Source organism: Notothenia rossii, assembly GCF_949606895.1.
Source record: "Notothenia rossii genome assembly, chromosome: 8".
In the NCBI taxonomy this organism is placed as follows: domain Eukaryota; kingdom Metazoa; phylum Chordata; class Actinopteri; order Perciformes; family Nototheniidae; genus Notothenia; species Notothenia rossii.
The window spans coordinates 73,147,211-73,169,984 of record NC_136906.1 but is presented as its reverse complement, the minus strand read 5'-3'; the positions used below and the strand labels follow the sequence as shown (position 1 = coordinate 73,169,984).

Sequence of the window (22,774 nt, the reverse complement as noted above, 5' to 3'; positions counted from 1 at the left end):
TAAACAAGGAAACAGAATGAGCAGTGACTGAAGTGACCCTCGGTATTGTGGAAAACACTTGAAGCTATTTTTTTTTAAAGATATGATCATTAATGGGGCAGTACACCTTGGACTAAGTCACATAAGCAAAACACAAGGCTTAAAAACACACTCTTACATCTGGCTTTTGTCTTCAGTCGGAAAGGTTGCTCTCAGCATTTATTCTCTGGACAAGTGACTGCAGTACTCACAGGTATTTATGGGGTCCAAGCAGCAGTGGTAGAAAAATGACACCCAGAGGGGTATGAAAATGTTTAGCCCTTTTTGAGGCGCAATGCTATGTGACATGCATTTTAATGACAAATAAGATTAAGATGGATTTACTCTCCTCAAAGCCAACAGATTCAGAAACAGATCAAAACCGTCTTTAATAGTATTTCCGCTGTTTTAAAAATCATCATTTCTGGTGTGAGACGCATATTTACTAACGCATATAGTGTCAAAAAGATATAAACTGTTAGGATTATGTTTTAAACAGGACCCAGGCGCAGGCAATGACTGAAGATTTTTTAAATGGTTTATTGTTCGGAGACTCAGGCAGGTTTGGAGACTATGGAGGTCCGGAGTGGAGGTAGGCAGTTCAGGCTGGACTGAGAACAAGGCAGGCAGGTATGGTGAAGGAAGAAGCAGGCAGGTTGGCTGGAAGCTCTGGTGGTCGATGGCTGAGGGATCGCTCTGGAAGCATCAGGAGAAACTAATTACAAAAAGTACAGAATAACACGCGGACAGGATAACTGGATTGAGCAGCCAGGAGGATGTAATACCACTGGTGTAGAAAACAATCTGGCCGTGAGTTGCTGGGAGACTGGAGTAGATATGCTGTGTCCTGATTGGATTGATGAGGGACAGCTGAGTCGGTCGGCCAGGTGAGTGGAATCACGCTGCTGCCTGCAAGGGAAACCACACCCTCTCCACACACACACAGGGGAACAAACAGGGACACACATGGACACAGCTTGGGCCGTGACATAAGCACCACTATTTACTTTTTGTGGCGGAAAGAAAACGGGTGGGAAAAGAATGACAAAAAGGTGTATCCATTGGGAAGTAATCTTTCACCAATGTTAAGTGGGGTTTTCTTCCATATCCACACGAACTTTGGTGAGAAAAGACTTTAACAATCTCATGAAACATGATTCAGAGACTTGCAATGGACACTATGCATAATAACTGTGACTTGCTTTCAAGGACTTCATTTGACATAACATTTTTTTTTTTTTTATAACTACGGTTATGATTTCTTCGAAAACTGATAAATGAAATTCATATATTTGCACACGTACATAATACTCACAAAGGAGTAGTCATGTGCTCATGCTATGGCTACTAAAACAATAGTGGTTACATTAATAAGCAATAATCAGACTGTGGAGGCAGGCAGACAGACGGGGATGAAGGTATTAAAAGTCAACTGATGTCTTTCCGCCCCGCACTGAGCTATGAGTGAAAGATGATAGAAGAGAGGAAGACGGGAGATAGATTGGTAGGGGGAGGGAGAGGGGGAGAGTGTGACAAGCAGGGCATGATAAGCTATGGGTAAACAGTTCACGGCAGATTTCCCTTTACAGGTGATGAATGACAACAACGGCTCACCCCCTCACTCTCTTTCTCCCCCTGCCTCTCCTTTTTGATAGCCACCTCGTCTCCTCCCTCTTCTCCTCTTTTCATTACAGCACACCTTTCTGAGTAAACACAGTTAGAAAACAGAGAGGAGTTAGGGGAGAGAAATGGCTCGAAAGACGGATGATGATGGGGAAAAAAACAGAGTGGAGTGAGTATTGGAGGAAGGGAAGAAGAGATAAACGAGCATGAGGAGAGTAGTTATTTAGACCATGAGTTGATAATGGCTGAAATGGAAGCACCTGTTGAACGCGGCATTCACACTCTACTTGAAATATTGGATTTAGAGAAGTAGCCTTAGACACAACCACTAAGAGTAGTAAATTGCAGCTAATGACCATCATTTGGAAATCCCATTCAACATTATTCATCTGGTTTTTGCCCATTTGTTTCCCTCAGTATTACTTGTTTTTGTAAGATCTGAAGGAAAAACAAATAGACGGGATCCAACCCTTCATTTCTCTACCTTACCATGTTTGCTTTCATTACTTGAGATTACTTTGATCCAACAGGAAGTATCTCATTGATCCTTTATGGCCTGAATGTATAAATCAAGTACAGGGTTATTACGGTCATTAAAAACCTGGAAAAGTCATGGAAATTCAAAATGCTATTTCCAGGCCCTGGAAAAGTTATGGAAAACAATATTTTTCCCCAACGTTTTGGAAAAGTAATTTAAATGTTGCATCAAACATAATTTATATTTTATCTAATCGCCGAAATAGTGATACTATAATGATAATAAATACTGTATCGTAGGGCTGCTCGATTATGGCAAAAATCCTATTCTCGATTATTTGGGTCAATAATTGATTTCACGATTATTAAAAACGATTATCCATTTACTTTGAAAACATCAATTTATTGGAGAAAAAAAATTTGAACAGTATTTTTTTAACAGTTGATTACCTTTAACTTTAAGTATAATTCAACTGAAAAACCAATAATAAAAAAAAAAAAAAAAGTAATTATTCTTTTTATTTTTTTTATTTCGATTACGTTATTTTCGTAATCGTTGCAAGCCATAATCGTAATTGCGATTGAAATACGATTAATTGAGCAGCCCTATTGTATCGTATAGTAATGAAACGTAAAATGGCTTTTAACTGACAAGGTATTTTGCCGGTGAGAGATTTTAGTTGCTTTGGCGTGTAGAAGCTAGTAAGCCTATTTGATTTGTTGGATAGGCACAACATGTCTCAGACCTTATTTTCCTGTTTCATGTTTAAATAAACCATTTTCAGTCGTACCGCTGAGAAAGAGTAATTTTTTTGGCCATGGAAAATTAGGTAAAGGTCATGGAGAAGTCATTGGTATGAACCCTGCAAGTAGCAGTCGCGATGGCAGCTTTGTATTTATCCAGTTTAGTGCACATCACCAGCGACTGTCACCGACTTTCTATCTACCCTGTGCCAACTCTGATTGGATCCATCACTTTGACTGCACATTTAAATGGTGGGAGTCTTACTGTGGAGCTTCTAGTGCTCCCAGGATGATCTAAAGCCTATGGGGCACAGTTTCTGATTTAGTTACAACACTTAAGAGGGTTGATGATTGTGCATCTGATGAGCAAACAGAGCCTTTTGGTTACGTAAGGTTTCTCCTAGGAAACATTTCCAATGTTATTTGTGTTTTTGTACATTTATGATAGCTTTAAGTTATTCTATTCACAGGATAATGGAGGGTAAGAGCTTGCTCTCTCTTTTCTGTGTTTATTTTAATTAACCTTACTTTCAAAAAGTCAATTTCGAAGTGCACTCAGCAGAAAAGAAAACAAATAAAAGGAGAATGGGTCAATTCAAAGCTTCATATAATTTATTCAAAATTTGTTTCAGATTTATTTAATCTTTATTCAAGCATTTCTACTGCTACTAGTAATACTCTCCTTTAATGTGGAACCACTGTTTTGATATATGTAGATTAGTTAGTTTTTCTTTGCCTTTATTCAAATCTCTTTTGTAAAACACATTTTGAGCTGAATGACACCTGTTTGAATAAATGATTGTATTTTTGAAACTATTTGACCCAATTATAAAAGTAATGAAGACAAACAATTAAATCTGTCTCTCCTTTTTTCTCAGGTCATTTTTGAAGCCGAGGCTTCGGACGGCGCCGGCTTCATCGCCATCGACGACATTCAGGTGCTCAGCTATCCGTGCGGTGAGTCATTAGCATTGCCAGCAATTAGTCCTAGTTCGCTGAATAGCGGCTGATAGCTTTGGCCACTAATTAGACTGTACCTGGGATGGTTTCTGTTGCACTTGAATGGCTAGATAAGTGGGAAGGTGACACAGTGAGGGAGGGATGCGGCGAGAAGAGAAGACAAGTTGTGGAGAAATATGAGAGAAATAAAAAAAGGGGAGAGAGATCGGGGGACAAAGAGGGAAGAGGAGAGAGTGAAGCGGGAAATGAGACAGTATTAGGGCAATCATAGAGAGAGAAGATTCTGACCACTCAGCAGTTTCCCTCTCTCTTTAACACACACACACACTCACAGCTTCACACACACAGTGAACAGTAGCTGTCTTGTCTCACGCTGACAGGAAAGAGATGAGGGCTGCGATCCATTTTAAATTCTCGCTACGTCTCAAATCGTCTTCTCTCCTTCGCTTGAGTGTTTCCTTACTTCCAGAGGGCAGAAAAGAGTTGCGACCGCAAAATGTTACCGTTAACAGAAGGGTCTGTTAATCTCAGGCCTCGGGCAGTTCCTGGAGGGTCTGTGTGTTGGATAGAAAGCAATTACAACTCCTTTTGGTCATCTGTCTTGTAGCCGCACTGAAATCTCTGAGGACAAATGTAGTTTCTTAATAGATTCTATTGATTAAAAGTCATAAAGATAAACTGTCCTGCACCGCCCTCTTGTTCCATTTGTGAGGTCCGAGTATGTCTGTTTTCCCTTTCCCTGTCAGGAGGTAGCATTAGGAATCTGACAGAAATTACAGGGCATTCATTCTGTCAATAAAGTTACCTGCAATCTGAAAAGAATACAAATAAATAAGCGCCCCAGTTTGTTAAAGGCGGAAGAGCAGGACTCCTAATGTGAGGGGGGCAAGTATTTGAAAAGGAATTAGTACTCCACAGTGGAAGCATTCATTCTCACAGCTGCATTTCTGGACACACAGGTTTGTGTGTGTGTGTGTGTGTGTGTGTGTGTGTGTGTGTGTGTGTGTGTGTGTGTGTGTGTGTGTGTGTGTGTGTGTGTGTGTGTGTGTGTGTGTGTGTGTGTGTGTGTGTGTGTGTGTGTGTGTGTGTGTGTGTGTGTGTGTGTGTGTGTGTGTGTGTGTGTGTGTGTGTGTGTGTGTGTGTGCATGCGTGCAGGCTAGTCTGTGAGTGTGTGTTTTCATTCACCATAGTAGCTGCTATCTATGATTGCAATCACCTCCCCAGAATAAGAATATGATAGCTGAACTGCATCTTCAGGGTGTGAAAAGCTTATTTCATGTCTTAGCACAGTCGTTAGGAATCTGGAGATATCAGAATTATACATACTGGATGTGACATTGATGTTACCCCCCGGTGGCGATGCAGCACCGCGCTTCATCTGACTCCAGTAAAATCTAATCTCAGTAATAATAACCTCCTTGGTGGAGGTAACAATGAACCTGAGGGTTTGAAAATGTCCTGAAATGTACTCAGTGTGTGATAACCTGACCTGTTTGTCTCTGTAACTCCCTCTGGCTCTGTCACCTTGTTTCCACTTCTTTTAACAGACAACTAATAAACCAAAAACATTTTTAAATACAAATGCATACGGTTAACCTTGCTGTAAACTCAATATAATTTGTCTAAACCTCATTTGCTCTGTAGATAAATCTCCTCACTTCCTTCGTCTCGGGGATGTGGAGGTGAACGCCGGACAAAATGCCACATTTCAATGCATCGCTACAGGACGAGAAACATCCAACAACAAACTCTGGCTGCAGGTAAAACTACACACATGCACCACCATTCAAACAGTCTGCTGCTAGGGGGTGAATAAGAAATGATTGCTACACATTAATACTGTATTGCTGCAATGTGTCAACAACAACAATCCAACATGTTTTCATACTTAGGTTTTATGGTAAATAGCCCTGAAGATAGTTTTTAGATCTTTTTCACCCTCTCAAATATGTCTTAGTCAGCACTGAAATATTTCAAATGACAAAATGTATCCCCATGCACTGATTCAAGATATAGTTAAATGGTTAGATAATACACAACCGATTTAATCGGAACTATACTCAACCCAAAATAATAATCATGTAAACAGTTTGATGCTCTACACCAGGGGTCGGCAACCTTTTTGATATGAAGTGCCATTCAAAAATGTTTATTTTATCATCGTGCCGACTATCGTGAATTATCAACGGGGAGGGGGGCTCGCTGCAGGGAAGCAGTGTGTGGACCTGTCAGCGCAACTTACATTATAGGGATGCTCCGATCGGATCGAGTGGGCGGGGCCTATGGGGATCTTCCATTTAAAGTTATCTTTAAAACTCAGTTAATGGGGCTCATTCACTGGCGCTTCCACAAACAACAACCAACATAATTATTACATTCAAATGAAGTACATTATTCCAGTTTACATAGGAAAGTCACCTGGAGTTAAAGAGAGCGGGGCTGCGTTGCGTGCATGGCTTCCTTCTGCAGGTAACGGGGAGACCCGCTCTGGTGGCGGTCTCGTTCAGGATCCGAAAATAAAATTTAAATATTTTGCACACTTATTCCACTTATTCCTAGTGTGCCACTGGTTACGGTGCCAGGGGTTACCGACCCCTGCTCTACACTGTGTGCATTACAGACGTGTTATATTGGTAGAGGCAGAAATCATAGCTAAAAGATTAGCTAAATCTACATGGATGGATGCCATTCGGTGGAAATGGAAAACATGTTTTCTTTTGTCATTTGGGTAAACTAACCCTTTAATATGAGACTTTTAATCCTTACTTAATACATTACAAATGGAAACAAGAAATACCTTAGCTTGCACCCAAAATGATGGTTTAGAAATAGACAAACCCAAAGAAATGAAACGTGGCATTCAGTGTGCCATCCTCTGGACTGGTTCATCCAATAATAGTGTGTCATACTCACACACACAAGCACACACAGAGAGCGACCCCCGGGCCATACATCCTAGCAGCTAACATGATTAAGAGTTTAATAGCTGCTGATTTCATTACGGCTCTATTGTAGTCATGACCTTCAAACCTGCTGTAAGTGAGGCAGAGGGGGGTGTGTGTGTTTGTCTGTGTGTGTGTGTGTGTGTGTGTGTGTGTGTGTGTGTGTGTGTGTGTGTGTGTGTTTGTGTGTGTCTGTTTTCAGTGTGTGTGTGTGTGTGTGTGTGTGTGTGTGTGTGTGTGTGTGTGTGTGTGTGTGTGTGTGTGTGTGTGGTCCAGTGCTGCCTTGTGACCTAGAGCAAGGCAGTTTAACCCTCTACCAGCCCCTGCAGACCCTGATGTCTGTCTGTGTTTTTCTTCTGTGATTCAGAGGAGAAACGGAGAAGATATTCCCGTGGCTCTGACCAAAAACATCAACCACAGACGCTTCGCTGCCACCTTCCACCTTAAAGAAGTCACCAGTCAGGACCAAGACCTGTACCGCTGCGTCACCCAATCAGATCGCGGCTCCGGGGTTTCCAACTTTGCGGGTCTTATCGTCAGAGGTAAGTACTTTTCTTAAATATAATTTCAAGGTAATTTAATTGTTTTGCTATCTCTGCAGTACTTTTGTTTTATTTTGATATTTGAGTTATTATTTGATACCTAGCTTTCAATAGTGGTTAAGGCTGCTCGGGTGAAACACTATTGTATAAATATTAGGGCTGTCAGTCGATTAAAATATTTAATCGCGATTAATCGCATGATTGTCCATACTTAATCGCGATTAATCGCAAATTAATCGCAAATTAATCGCACATTTTTTATCTGTTATAAATGTACCTTAGAGGAATATTTTTCAAGTTTTTAATACTCTTATCAACATATGAGTGGACAAATATGCTTTATGCTAATGTTTATTATCATTTGAACAATGACAAATATTCTCATGAATATTAAACACAACAACTTCTGAACATTACAAATATTTGCATCAATTCAACCTGGAACCTTTATCATACAATAATACAATACAAATGGTGTGTGTGTGCGTGCGTGTTTGTGTGTGTGTGTGATGGATCGTTGGAGCTATGAGCAACTCAAGGAATATGCTCGAACGGGAGCTGCCTGGACGCTGCAATCATGTTGCGCGCACTATCCGTGCTGAGTGTGCTGACTTTTCGTACAATGTCCCACTGTCTGGCTACCTGCATAAAGTCAAGTGCTCGGCGCAGTTGTGGCGAAATGTCGCTCCTCTGTTTTCATTTAAACAGCTCCTTATATCCGTTAGCGCAGCTAGCTAGCACCAGATGCTAACAACAACAACAACAACAATACACGTAAGGTCTCTCTCGCGCCACACATACACACACCCTCCCGGTCCTCCCAATAGCCAGTCGGTGCCTGCCGGTGAGCGTGGAAGTGTGGTCTGCCACAAGCGGGTGGCAGGAGCGGGGCTTTCAGCATCAGCTTGTAGATGGTATTTTAAACTCGATGCGATCTGAAACTACGGGGCGGCCGAGGAAAAATAAAAATACACATGCGTTAATCGCGTTAAAATAATTAGTAGCGGTAATTTTTTTTGCGTTAACGCGTTATATAACTTGACAGCCCTAATAAATATCCCTCATGCTTTTGGCCATGGAGGTCAACACCAGGTTACTTATTATACTGTAGTAAGCTAATAGGTAGCAATGCTAGCATTTAAATGTTTAGGCTATGTTAAAGACCAAACAAACACACACTTGTATACATTCCTTATATTTTAGCTTATGTTTTTGTTCGTTTAAGAATGCAAAAAATAATGAATGAGTAAGATAATATCAACAAGCTCCACCTCTTATACCACTTCACCATTTGGGGAAATCCATTTCCTGAAGCAACCGTTGGAAAATAGCTAAGGCTGCTAAGCTAATATTAAACAATCACACTTTTTTCAGTAATCTATAAAGTCCATTTGAATCTTTCGATGACCCATGACCCAGTTGTATATTATATGGTGTTATGGGTAACTTCATATTGTTTTTAACTTTTGAAAAATCTTGAATGTTGTCTTTCCATTCAAATGTGCACTCACTGTGTCTGACTGATAAAATGTAAGTCGCTAACACAATAATGAGGAGAGTATATGTAGATGTGTGTATGCCAGCCTTGTGTTTGCATGTGTGTGTGTGTGTGTGTGTGTGTGTGTGTGTGTGTGTGTGTGTGTGTGTGTGTGTGTGTGTGTGTGTGTGTGTGTGTGTGTGTGTGTGTGTGTGTGTGTGTGTGTGTGTGCGCGCGCGCTTGTGTGGGTGTGAAGCAGCTACGATGGTGTGCACATGTGTGTGCAGCAAATGTGTGTGTGTGTGTGTAAATGGAAGCTGTGTGTGCTCCAGCTGTCATGTGCAGCTGACATGTGGTTAATAAGGTGTCACCAATGTGTGTTTGAGACGGGATGCTTTATTCATTCACATTCAATAGCTTACATATTCAATTCATCTCCCAGAGAGAGAGAGAGACAGGGGGAGGAGGGCAGAGCGAGGGGTGAGGGCGAAAGAGATTCAGAAAGAATGATAAGGGAGTGACAGAGAGGAGGAGGGGTAGAGATACGGAGGAAGAGGAGGGGTGTGCAAAGAGAGAAGTGGAGATGGTGAAGAAAAGTGAAATGTAAATAGTCTGCTCATTATCTCGAGAATATCCATATCAGAATCAGGAATATGTCTGAATATGTAAACAGCCGAGCTGAGTTGTGTGTATTATTCTGCATAAGGAATGGCAGAGGAGAAAAGAAATGTGGAATCAAAGCAGAAGCCAGCAACATGAATATTAATTTCAGCTGGCGTGGCTCAGATAATGGAGCTCACACTGTCCAGTTTAAAGGCTGGACTCCATGTCACCTGAGCAAGGGACTATCATCGCTTAACTTAGGGTTACAATCCCCACTGGGAGGGGTTCCCTCTTTGGTCAAGAACACATGGCGTTTTATGAGAACCTCAAAAACCTTGCTGAAGTGGTAAGAATACATAAGTGGCTAATGTTTATTTATCATGAACATCTTTTTTTGAGTTTGAGAAGGAAGAGGGATGAAGGATCCGCTCAGCAGGAGGCATGTGTCTTAACATGAATAGGACTAATCTACATATATGAAAATAGACTCAGGTTCAGTGTGGCGCAATGAGCGGCGTGTGTGTCGTAGCCAAAGTCTGCCACTTGCTCAATATGTGGAAAGATGCTTCTGGAGCTCTGAGGGATATTGCCGATTGTGAATATTGATCCAGAGTCTGGTTGTTAGAAAGATATACCAATAAAAGAATAAGCGCTGCATGTATGAATGTGGAGAGGAGAGGAGCCTCATGTTTATTTATTAGAAATATCAGATGGGAGATGAGAGCCAGAGAGAAATCAAAGGAACAGGGAATATGTTCATAACATTTCTTGAATAGTATGCCTGTTGGAGATTTGAGATTCCCTGCAGGACACTGACGACCGTGAATATGGACAGAGTTAATCTGCATTATTGATATTTATGCTTTGAATATTTATTTATCCTGGAAATTAAAGGGAGAAAGAAAAATGAGGGGGGATTTATGGAGGAATCTGCTGAACCGGAAAATGTGAGTTTTAACTCATAAGAAAGTGTCAAAAATATGCCTTAAAAATGTTTTTGGCAGCAGGACAGTAACCCAGGTTTCACTTTCAAAGCCTTAAAGTGGTCTGCTGGGTGGAGGGAGATTGCAGGTACGCACAGGCCTATTGATATTTATAACATGTAGATGACAGAGATGTGCCATTATCGGCTTCCTCTGTGTGTGCTGGAGCTGTCAAGATCAGAGAAAAGAAGCACATTTCATAGAGGCAGAGGTGCATCATGGGAGCATGAAAAGGAGTGACATGGGATTGCCAGATATAATGTATGTTATTATACTTGATGATTGATGATTTTGGCTCCTCCTTGAGCAGAAAATAAAAAGTTCAGTTTTAATTTAACTTTGTCAAGTTCCTTTCCAATTATTTAATCACTGGCTTAGTTTACACATTGGCAGAAAAATGCCCAAGTATAAGGTTAGATCTTCAAATTGCTTTTTTTATCCAAGTTATACAGAGATATTCACTCCATAGAAAGCTCTACTATTTAATTAACAAACACAAAACACAGCCAACTCTCTCATTTAACTTTGGCATGTAAATCGTTCATAAATTAAATGAAAATCTCAAAACTAGCCCTGATATACCCGTGTTTCAGTAGCCCAACAATACAGTGACTTTCTTCAGTTCCCTGTTATTTAAGCATCAACTAATCAATGTTTTCTACAAATTCCTTATTGTTAAATGAAAAAAAGATGCTAAACCTCTCAAATTTTAAATAGTATCCAAACACAAAAAGCTATACACCATCTCTGCCTGAACAAAGCAGTTTCTGATCAAGTCACACATTTACAAATAGCATGAGACATGCAAGCATCTTTAGAACATCTGCAGTATTTAGTCATTAGTGTAAGTTTGTTACACAGCCCTCAAAACAAGAGGGATGGACAAGTTAAACTGTCAATGGCCAGTTCATAATTATTTGTTGGTGTGTGAGATACTGACTGTGTGTCTGTGTGTGTGTCTGTGTGTTTGTGTGTTTATGTGTGTGTCACTAGATGTTTGGTCAGAGTCGAACTCTAATAAAGCCTTGCCCTCTGGTTCTTGCAGTGACATCACGCCAGCTCGTATCACACTCACAAACACACACACACACACACACACACACACACACACACACACACACACACACACACACACACACACACACACACACACACACACACACACACACACACACACACACACACACACACACACACACACACACACACACACACACACACACACACATCATGCCAGCTTGCATTACACACAATCCATGGCCTAAAAAGCTCGTACAATATTACTGTCACACACAAACACACACACATGTAACCTAATCTGAGGTTGCACAACTGACTGGAATCCATACAACTGTCTTAAACCTCTGAAGGTCCACTTTGAAAATGTCCCTTTCTCCTTTATTACCCATCACACAGGCAAACACACACACGCACGCACATACACACACACACACACACACACACACACACACACACACACACACACACACACACCCACGCTCACTCTAAGTTATAGTGACAGGTGAAGCTTCAGGCATTATGGAACTATAGAAAACCTACAACCACTGCCGGCTATTGATACTGTGTCTGAAACACACACACACACACACACACACACACACACACACACACACACACACACACACACACACACAAAGACACACACACACACACACACACACCTCTTGAGGTCAGTTGTCTTGCAGTAAGCCGTGGTGATGTCTGCAGCAGTTTATGAAAAGTAAACTTTATTGACAAGTTTGCTGACGATGGACAACAAAGAAGAGCGGGCCGCATGTCACCAACAACATTCCTTTCTTTCTTTCTTTCTTTCTTTATGTTGTTCTGACTTGTTGTTTGTTTGCTACATCATAAATCTTGAATCAGACAATCTACCAAACCCTCTTCCAAAGCCTCTGGAGGTTTTTTCAATTATAATATGAGTGAAGAAAGTGAGTGACGGTGAAAACAAATGAATCAAGCAGACGGGTTAGGTCAGAAAACGACACACACACACACACACACACACACACACACACACACACACACACACACACACACACACACACACACACACACACACACACACACACACACACACACACACACTTGAAGTCTTCCCCATGCTGATTAGTTTTGTCATTATCATTTACATTTGACCCATAAAAGTGAGGAATGATGAGAGGGTTCAAACATGTGATTAATAATAAAAAAGATGCTGACAACAAACCCATCTCAAAACAACAGCATTGATGATTTGTTAGATTTTTTTAGGTCAACTGTACAAATGACAAGTGATGGAACAAAAAAAAGAAAGAAAAGGAAACGTTTGAACCCGTTCCAGCTCTTGTTTTCTCCGGAGTCACAAAATGACCCACTTACACCCAATACAGTTTCATTTAATGTGTATTATTTATCTTTTAGATATTCAATAGATTTAAAGTAACACACAAACATGGATTCAAGTAAACACACAATAATACTGTTTTGTAAGCTTGAACACATTTACCTTTGTGGGTTTTTGCTTTATTTTTTCATTTATTTGTATCTTTTGTTAATCATCAAGTTGTTTACTTTGTTTATTTGATGGCGTCGCGAGCTGACATGTTGTTGACGTTGTTGGTTTTCTGAAGTCACTTCAACATTCATTATCTGGATTCAACTTTACGAGTGTGTGTGTGTGTGTGTGTGTGTGTGTGTGTGTGTGTGTGTGTGTGTGTGTGTGTGTGTGTGTGTGCGTGCGTGCGTGCGTGTGTGTGTGTGTTTGCATGTGCTGTCAAACTACAGTGTTTCATCTGTTGCTAAAAAGACACTTCCCAGCCTGCACCTCTCTGACAGCCATACTCAACACACACACACACACACACACACACACACACACACACACACACACACACACACACACACACACACACACACACATACACACACACACACACACACACACGCACACACACACACACACACACACAAATGCAACACACAAAGAGAAAAGAGGAGACAGCAACGCAAAATAAAGATTTTAAAGGAACAACATGCACACTAACACACATGCACACACACATAATATAGATAATTCTTCCTTTGATGTGATATGATTGAAGCTGGTTTGCAAATACAAAAAAAGAAAATTCTCTCCTATCTTCATACTGATAGCAACATTGCCTTGTGGTGTTTGAGAATGTGGCTGCGAGAGATAAAATCCGTATGATTTACTGTATGTGTGTGTGTGTGTGACAAGAGTGTTTGTGATTAATTCATGTTCTGATCTCTGTGTGTGTGTGTGTGTGTGTGTGTGTGTGTGTGTGTGTGTGTGTGTGTGTGTGTGTTTGTGTCGAGTAGATACATCTTTGATGCTGCGTGTTTTAAGGTTGTGTGTGTTGTGCTTTCGGCGTGTCAATCACAGATGCGTGGCAGTTAGCTCTGATCTGACTGACTGGCCCTGAACCATCAAACATCCATCACATTTACGTGATAGTACACACACACACACACACACACACACACACACACACACACACACACACACACACACACACACACACACACACACACACACACACACACACACACACACACACACACACACACACACACACACACACACACACACACACACACACACACAGTATTTATAAACTGGGAGCATCATAGGACGTAGTTCATGGCTAAATTGCAAGACACGCGTTGAATGAAAACTGCAGATAATGCAACCAAATGATATACTTATAAACACATCATTGCTCATGCTGTTGTGTTTATAGTTTGTGTTACACATAAAAAAATATTTTAATGGCTCCTTTTATGAAATACAGGATCATTTATTGCCATTTTGCAAAACAGGGTTCTACACCAAATCCCAGTCGTAGTCCATGTATTTATTTATTTAAGAAAAACATTATTAAACGTGTAATGGAATAGCCTCAGGTCCTAGCTTGGTTAGCCTACCTCCCAATGGGGGGTCATTTTGAGTAGCTGATGGTGTTTCCCTTGGTAAACCATTCCAATTTAAAAAACGGGGAGATGAAGAGAAGCAGCCCAATTACAGAAAGAGTTGGAAAACTTTTTGTAGAATTGACTTGACGTTGGGATTCATACACCAATTGGGAACTGTGATCAAAACCCCTGATCTTCAATCTAAATGCATTTTAATTGCAGTTAGCAAGTCATTTCTAACCAAAGCCGACGTTAGACGAACACAGCATTGCTTTAATCTAATGCAAATGTAATATGTAGGCCTCATGTCTTGTACTTAGAATTCACAACATAAATCTGATGAGGTTGCACTTTGGATTACCTTAAAGGCAGCAGCAGCAGCAGCAGCAGGTACTGAAATGCATTTGAACCACTTCCATGAAGAGGGTTAAAGCCAATTTATATTTTGAGAGGAGATCCTTCTCATAACCGATCACTCAATTACATTTCTGAGCACGACCAGGGGCAGAGGAGGTTAACTTGTTATCATTCCCTGCTCGTGCACTGATGGACTTTACAAAGTAGGCAGCAGAAAACGCTCACTAATAATATGAAATGATGAAACCGATGATAAAATGCATTGGAAGTTTCACTCCGATAGCAAAATCTATCACTCATGCAGCCTGTAAGAGAACACTCTTCTTCCCCCGTCATGTCATTACTTTAAAACTCAAAGCAGCTCTTTCACCTCTGGCACCAGAAGCGAAATATCACGCTAGCATTGAAACTCTTTCCATCGTTTCCCGCCATGTCTGAATTAAGCTAAAGGGACATTTACATTACAGACACATGAAGAACAAAAAAGAATATCACTTTATGAAGGCAACGCCGGCACATTTGCATATTCCATGTGTGAAAGGGAATGAAAGTCTGGACCACTACGGAAAAACCTTCTGAAGCTGCTTCCAAATAAAAGCCTTCCACTCTGTCGTTTTGAAGGGGGAAGGCTTTTGATGTGGAGCATCTGCGGAGGGCGTGTTTGCATTAATATTAACTTCATTATAACTCCGACAACAGGAGAGTCAATGCATTAAACAACATTTCAATTCAAAGATTCAAAGGTTGTCATATGCACGGCGATGTGCACACAGCGTACTTCGCAATCAGAATCTAAAGTCCCAGAGTCCTCCGACAGTGTAACATATTATATACTTCAGAAATATTGCAAGTGACAAATATTGCTAGTTTTGTTATGTATAAAGTGTGGGTCTTTGCGTGTCTACAAAAGCCCTCTATTCAGTTATTGTAAGTTAGAAAGTAGGAACAGGAACATTTAAAGTGGACCTATCATGCTATATTTGAATAATATAGTGTAGGCAGTGGTGTAGTCTACTTTTTTGTAGTGGGTATACTGTAATAATTGTATTCATCCATCCTAGAGCGACGCATCGCGGAGCGACATCTGTCTCGAAGCAACACCTCATGAACACCATCACACTTACTAATGCATAGACTAGTCTTGAGACTGGTTATGTGTTATCAACATGTCAATGTATTATAAGCATTTTTATGTGACTTTTAACTGCCAGTGAAATTAACAATAAAAAAATAAAAGAATGAACAATGATGGAAAAAGCCCACTTATCTTCTAGGGTTGAACAATTAATCGACATTTTTATCAAAATCTCAATATGGGCTACTGCAAACACAGTCTCTGACACAGCTCTCACCAAATTTCCAACTAAATCCTGTCCGCCCTTCTCCGTGAGCTCCTGGGCTATTTTGTGTGCTCTGGACGTCTCATGTCGTCTAATCTTGTTTCTCAAAGAGGCCAAAGATGTTGATCTGCTTGAATCTGAGGACTGGATCTTAAAGTGCACCCACTCCTCAGACATAGACACTCGTTGTTCTGTGAGGACACCTACTGATTTTGTAGCGCTGCAAAGGAAATAAACAAAACCATGACTAATTAGCATAATACAAGTTTTTACCAATAACAACTGCAGAAAAGAGCCAAGATTTACTCAAAAGTATTTAATAAACTGCTTACAATATTTACATTATGGCTAACAAATGCATGAAAAGCAGATAAAAGGAGAAAAATGTTCCACTTTTTCAATAGCTAATTATTTGACAACTACTGATAACTAACATATAGTAATGTAATGGTGCAAATGTTTTAAATGCACTTTTAACATGACCATGAATTAACTCTCATTTGCATAGTCATTGACTTTTTGAATTTCTGTTGTTTAGATCAGCTTTCCTTTGCGTGTGTGCTGACATTTCCCTAACTTTCTGTCCCTCCACCCCAACCAAGGATGCCTGTTCTTACATTCCATAGCCTAACTTTCAGTCCACAAGGCTGGCCAGGAGCTCTCATCTGTGTCCGAAACAAGGAGATAATATAAACATTGTGTTCTGTTTATGACTGCACACACACACACACACACACACACACACACACACACACACACACACACACACACACACACACACACACACACACACACACACACACACACACACACACACACACACACACACACACACACACACACACACACTATCTCGCTCCCTTTCTCTTCCATTGATCCACCACACTAACGTTGATCAAATTAGCTAGCAAGTTAGCTAGTTAGCTACTGTTACGTTAATCATAACCATGCTAATTTCACTTACTGGGTAAATTTGCGGTAGCGCCGGACTCGTTCTCTGTCACCTTTAGGACAGCCGCCTGACCTGGCTCTTCTTCTGTACTGGTAATAGGGGAAAACTTCGGAAAACATTAAAATATTGTCGTCTGTTTTCGTTTCATGTTTGCTTCCTGTTTAGCGCTCCGCGAACTTGAATGATGGAAGGATCAAATTCTGATAACGTTAGAGAAACGTGGGGTTTGTCAGAGCCGAACAAAGTGTGTTGCTGTTGCTTAGCAACAGGCCAAAGGCGACGGAAGCCCCAGACGTCCAAAAGTATTAACACAGAAGGGGGCGAAAGCGTGAAAGCGAAGTCACAAAATGATGTTGTTACGTATCATCGCTCATTTTTAAGAGGGCATACGGAAATCACTGGCATTTTCTAGTGGGTATACGGCGTATATCAGCGTATCACGTAGACTACACCACTGAGTGTAGGACCATACCTATATAAGGCATATTTATACTTTTTATTTTTCAAAATACCAAACAAATCATGCATTTTAGCCATTCCTCATTTCGCTCAATGTAACACTGTCTTTGCATGGGCTGATTCTGTGAGAACAGCACCATCTACAGACCTGGCATATGTACTACAGCGTCTCCAGCGCTTTCCAACGGCAATGTCCGTGGCTGTCTCCTCCTGATTGGTGGAGTTGGCCCAATAGCCGTAGCGCCACTTCTGTGACGTCATAGAAGTGTTCAAATCTGGATCAGTGTGTATCAGATCCGTTGCAGACCCTTTTTAAGAGATTTGGGTATGGAGGAAAATAGAGAGGGTTGTGTTTTCTGACAATTGGTGAGTTCCCTGGAACACCGGGGACACATATTCATGTATACAAGACCCACAAAAGCAAAACAGCACAACAGCTGAATTAATTAATCAATTAGCTCACCATTACTTACACACCGCTTGGTTGTCATAATATTGCAGGTCAGTGCAGTTTCCACTTGTTTGGATGCCCCTTACAATTTGCTCCATTAGTGTAGTTAATATAAAGTCTAAACGAAAATCCCTTCAGCTGTTACACCAACTAGGCTTCGTGTCTCAGCGGCTACACCATGTTGTCTCTACACTCGCGTGTGACCTTGTTAAAGTATGTGTCCTTTCTTTTCTTGTGAGGCATTTTGAATACTCTTTTTATGATATTCTTCTTTGTCTGTCCTCCTCAGAGCCTCCGCACCCCATCGCCCCGCCCCAGCTGCTGGGCGTCGGCCCCACATATCTGCTGATTCAGCTGAATGCCAACTCCATATTTGGAGATGGACCTATTATACTCAAAGAGGTAAGGTTCAGTAAGAAATTAAAAAACCTTTCTAACCTTTCCCCAAAAGCAAACAGATAGACTGACTTCTGTATCAACACGTTTAAACTAACAAGGGTATTCATTATTATATTACCTCTCATTACTTCTTTAAGCAGCATTATAACTGTTTATTTTTGACTAATGTATTACATTTGATTTTTTGATTTGATTTGATTTATTTTAAATGTGTAAACAATAATACAAAACATGAGAATTATTATACAATACAACATTTTAATAACATAACTTGTGATCATGTGTACACACAAATGGTCATAGATAATGTCACTAAAATATGATTAGAGTTCATTTCAGGTGTTTTATAGTGAAAACTACTTTAACAAGGTGAAAACTGCCAAGAACCTTTTCTTAATACAACACTATTCCTTTAAGCTAATATTATTTTTGATTATACACATACATATTCTGACATTCATATTGAGCATAAAATCTGATTTATACCAAACACTCAAATAACTCTAATGTGTGATTTCTCTCCTTTCAGGTTGAGTACCGCATGACATCAGGCAACTGGATTGAGACTCACGCCGTCAACTCGCCAAACTACAAGTTATGGCATCTTGACCCCGACACAGAGTACGAGGTCCGAGTGTTACTAACCAGACCAGGAGAGGGTGGGACGGGCAAATCTGGACCCCCACTCATCACCCGGACCAAATGTGCAGGTAGGAAAAGCTGTTTTTGTTTAATAAACATAACCAATTTGTGATATATATAAAGAAAACAACAGCTATTATTTTTGCAAGTTTTCCATTATAATCCTTACACATACACATTTCCCTTATACCTTTGGGTACAGTGAATGCCATGAAGTTGTATTATAAACATGTATGTCCACCTAAAATATGAGAAATTGTCTTCTGCAAGAATAAAAGGTAAGTAACTGGAGCCTGCTTGTGCAACACAGCTTTGTCTCCCTGTCTGATTATCTATCGATCCGTCTGTCTACTGTTTTTTTTTTCTTGGTCCACATATCTATATTTTAGTTTGTGGAGTGATATTTATTCTATGAGCAGGCAGGGAGAGGGGAGGAGAGGTGTAGTGAGGGAGAGAATTGGAGAGAGTGGGAGAGCCTGAGTCAGTCCGTGGTTGCTCACTGATCTGAGAGAAAGACTGATTACAATACTGGAGGCTCTCTCCACCTTTTCTCACTTTCATCCTGCTTTTTCTTTCCTTCTCTCTCTTCTCACTGCCACTCCTTCATTCTCTCATATCTCCCATCTACCTCTCGTTCTACTTCGTTCCTTTTGGCTGCCCTCCCCCCCCTCTTTTTCTCATTGCCTCCCCCCCCGCTCCCCCGTCTCTTTCCCTCTCTGTGGATCAATAGTCGGAGGGCAGAAACACTGTCTGACATTTGTAGAAATAAACGAGTGAAATATAAACACAGCTAGCCTGAGGGGGAGAGACGCAGCGAGGGAGAGAGGGTTGATATGCGAGAGAAAGAGACAGAAAGAAAAGCAGCGAGTTTGAATGAGAAAGAGAATCAAGGAGTGATGGAGAGATGATGAGAAACAATAAGGCCTGGAAAGAAAAGGAGGAGAATAGAGGCGGCAGCGGGGAGGAATGATGAAACTGGAGAATGGAAATGAAAGAGAGACGAAAACTCATAACCACAGGGCCTGACTGATGTCTGCCAACCTGTGTGTGTGTGTGTGTGTGTGTGTGTGTGTGTGTGTGTGTGTGTGTGTGTGTGTGTGTGTGTGTGTGTGTGTGTGTGTGTGTGTGTGTGTGTGTGTGTGTGTGTGTGTGTGTGTGTGTGTGTGTGTGTGTGTGTGTGTGTGTGGACTGTATGTGTGTGTGTGTGTGTGTGTGTGTGTGTGTGTGTGTGTGTGTGTGTGTGTGTGTGTGTGTGTGTGTGTGTGTGTGTGTGTGTGTGTGTGTGTGTGTGTGTGTGTGTGTGTGTGTGTGTGTGTGTGTGTGTGTTTGTGTGTGTGTGTGTGTGGACTGTGTGTGTGTGTGTGTGTGTGGACTGTGTGTGTGTGTGTGTGTGTGTGTGTGTGTGTGTGTGTGTGTGTGTGTGTGTGTGTGTGTGTGTGTGTGTGTGTGTGTGTGTGTGTGTGTGTGTGTGTGTGTGTGTGTGTGTGTGTGTGTGTGTGTGTGTGTGTGTGTGTGTGTGTGTGTGTTTGTGTGTGTGTGTGTGTGTGGACTGTGTGTGTGTGTGTGTGTGTGGACTGTGTGTGTGTGTGTGTGTGTGTGTGTGTGTGTGTGTGTGTGTGTGTGTGTGTGTGTGTGTGTGTGTGTGTGTGTGTGTGTGTGTATGTATGTATGTATGTATGTATGTATGTATGTATGTATGTATGTATGTATGTGTGTGTGTGTGTGTGTGTGTGTGTGTGTGTGTGTGTGTGTGTGTGTGTGTGTGTGTGTGTGTGTGTGTGTGTGTGTGTGTGTGTTTTTATTGACAGAGAGGAAGTCATAGACTTGTTCAGGCGACTCATGTATTGAACAGTTTCCTGTTTGACAGGAAAAGGAAATGAATCTTCCTCTCCTCACTCACGCAGGAACACATTTGAGTGAAAGGCGATAACTCTTTGTAATCCACACAATGTGTTGATATCAGACCAAAAGCAGGGAGATCTGTTTATGAATTTAGAGACTTACATCATATCATCCTGTGTATCTGAATAATGTGCATACTGACAAAGCAAAGAGAAAGATCTTCAATCTTTCATGGTCTTTGATTTCTACTCTAATGAATTTCAGACACTAGCACTGCAGCGATTGTCCCAATGAACAATGTAGTTTAATGTTTTCAAACTATTAATACAGGAAATGCAAACATTCTGCTTTTAGGCGGAGACTGTTGCAATGACTTTACTCGAAAAAACAGGTGTTTATTATTTGAAACTGAAAAGAAATGTCCACAGGTTCCAGAACAAGATAATTCTTAAAAGAGAGAATGTGTGTATCAGCCCCGTTAGTGTCTTGTTTATCCTGCTAACAAACAAACAAACAAACAAACAAACAAACCAAAAACATAACTTCCTTACCAGATTTAAAGATGTTACCCTTTCTTTTTGGACCAGTGTTAGTAACATAATGCCGCTCGAGGTTACAATACCAAGAATGGCCACTGGTGTTCCCGCTAATTGCCAACCTCACAGTGACAACCCCAAACAGGAAATAGTCAAACCCATAATATCCTGTGAAAAAAAAGTTGAGGTTTTTAAACTTCGGCTTTTTTCACAAATAACAAAAACTAGACATAATACTGGTATGTTAAATAGTGGACCTTAGAAGTACTAACACACCTTACAGCAGTGGCAAACCGTGTCTATCACAACCTTCTGTTGACACACCCCCCCCCCCCCCCGCAGCCGAGAAGGACAAACAAATCAACGTAACACTGTAATATTACAGATCAACAACACACATAGGATTCTCATTTATTCATTTTATTACATTTTATTTATATAATTAAATCTATTTTTGTTGTTTGTTTTATCTGAGTGTTCCAGGGTATTCTCTGAATACCTTGAAGGCCCTGACGGTTCGCCACTGCCTTACAGCGAGGCAAGCTGTTTCCCCTTTAAGCTCAGCTAAGCTAACGGGTTGTAGCCTCATATCACATATAACCTGCAGAAAAGGAAGTAAGCACATTTCCAAAAATGTCAAAGTATTCCTCTGAAAAATAAAAAATCAGCCTTATTTTAAGTGAGGTAAATCCCTATCCTGTGTCCCACAACTCATTTGCATAAATTGAAACACTCAAAATCCCTTTGCTAAATCCAACACTATATAAACTGGCAAAAATTCTTCTACTCCCTGACAATTTCTGACGAACCCCTTCCTGTAGTTCTCATTGTTTGCAGTGTGATCAAGGTATCTAAAACCTGATGTATCAGCACACTCACACACATGTGGAGATGTGGATATGTGTTTGTTGAGATACAGACACACACACACACACACACACACACACACGGGGTAGACATGTTATTTAAATGGTAATGATTCCTTTGCTTTTTCTGTTTGGTTAGGTTTGTCTGATCCCGCCACCTGTAGTTTACTGAATATTCAGTTTGATTTCAAAATGATGAAGACATGCACACTCACACACACTGTGCACAAACACCATGAAACAGTGTTTAATTAAAAACCAACAACGGTAATAAGATACACAGCAGAAATCACTGCAGAGCAATTGATATAAGAGGGATGATTCCATCTCTTTCTCTCGTTTCATCTCTTCTTCTACTACCCTTTATTTGTCTTCTTCTTTCTCCAATTCCTCTCAATTTGTCTTCTTTTATGATTCATTGCTCATGTCAGAAGGGTGAAAAATAATCAACTTGAAGAGAAAAGTGAGTGATTGTGTGTGTGCATGTGTGTGTGCATGTGTGTGTGCATGCGTGTGTGCATGTGTGTGTATAGTATGTGTGTGTGAGTTGATGAAGTAGCTTTTAATCCAAAATCCTACACTTTCTGATGAAAACCTTTTGGTCATGGCAGGTTACACACACACA

At 40.7% G+C, this 22,774-nt stretch overlaps 1 protein-coding gene across 22 annotated transcripts in view; it reads left to right on the top strand.

Annotated features, from left to right (window-relative positions):
• Positions 1 to 22,774, top strand: part of ptprk (protein tyrosine phosphatase receptor type K) — a 122,868-nt gene that overhangs the window by 56,977 nt on the left and 43,117 nt on the right. For all 22 annotated transcript variants that reach the window (XM_079646665.1, XM_079646670.1, XM_079646666.1 and 19 more), the window contains 5 exons: positions 3,741 to 3,819; positions 5,467 to 5,582; positions 7,132 to 7,306; positions 18,154 to 18,266; positions 18,793 to 18,973. In XM_079646665.1, coding sequence (XP_079502791.1) covers positions 3,741 to 3,819; positions 5,467 to 5,582; positions 7,132 to 7,306; positions 18,154 to 18,266; positions 18,793 to 18,973 — 664 coding nt within the window. The remainder of the gene's footprint in view (positions 1 to 3,740; positions 3,820 to 5,466; positions 5,583 to 7,131; positions 7,307 to 18,153; positions 18,267 to 18,792; positions 18,974 to 22,774) is intronic.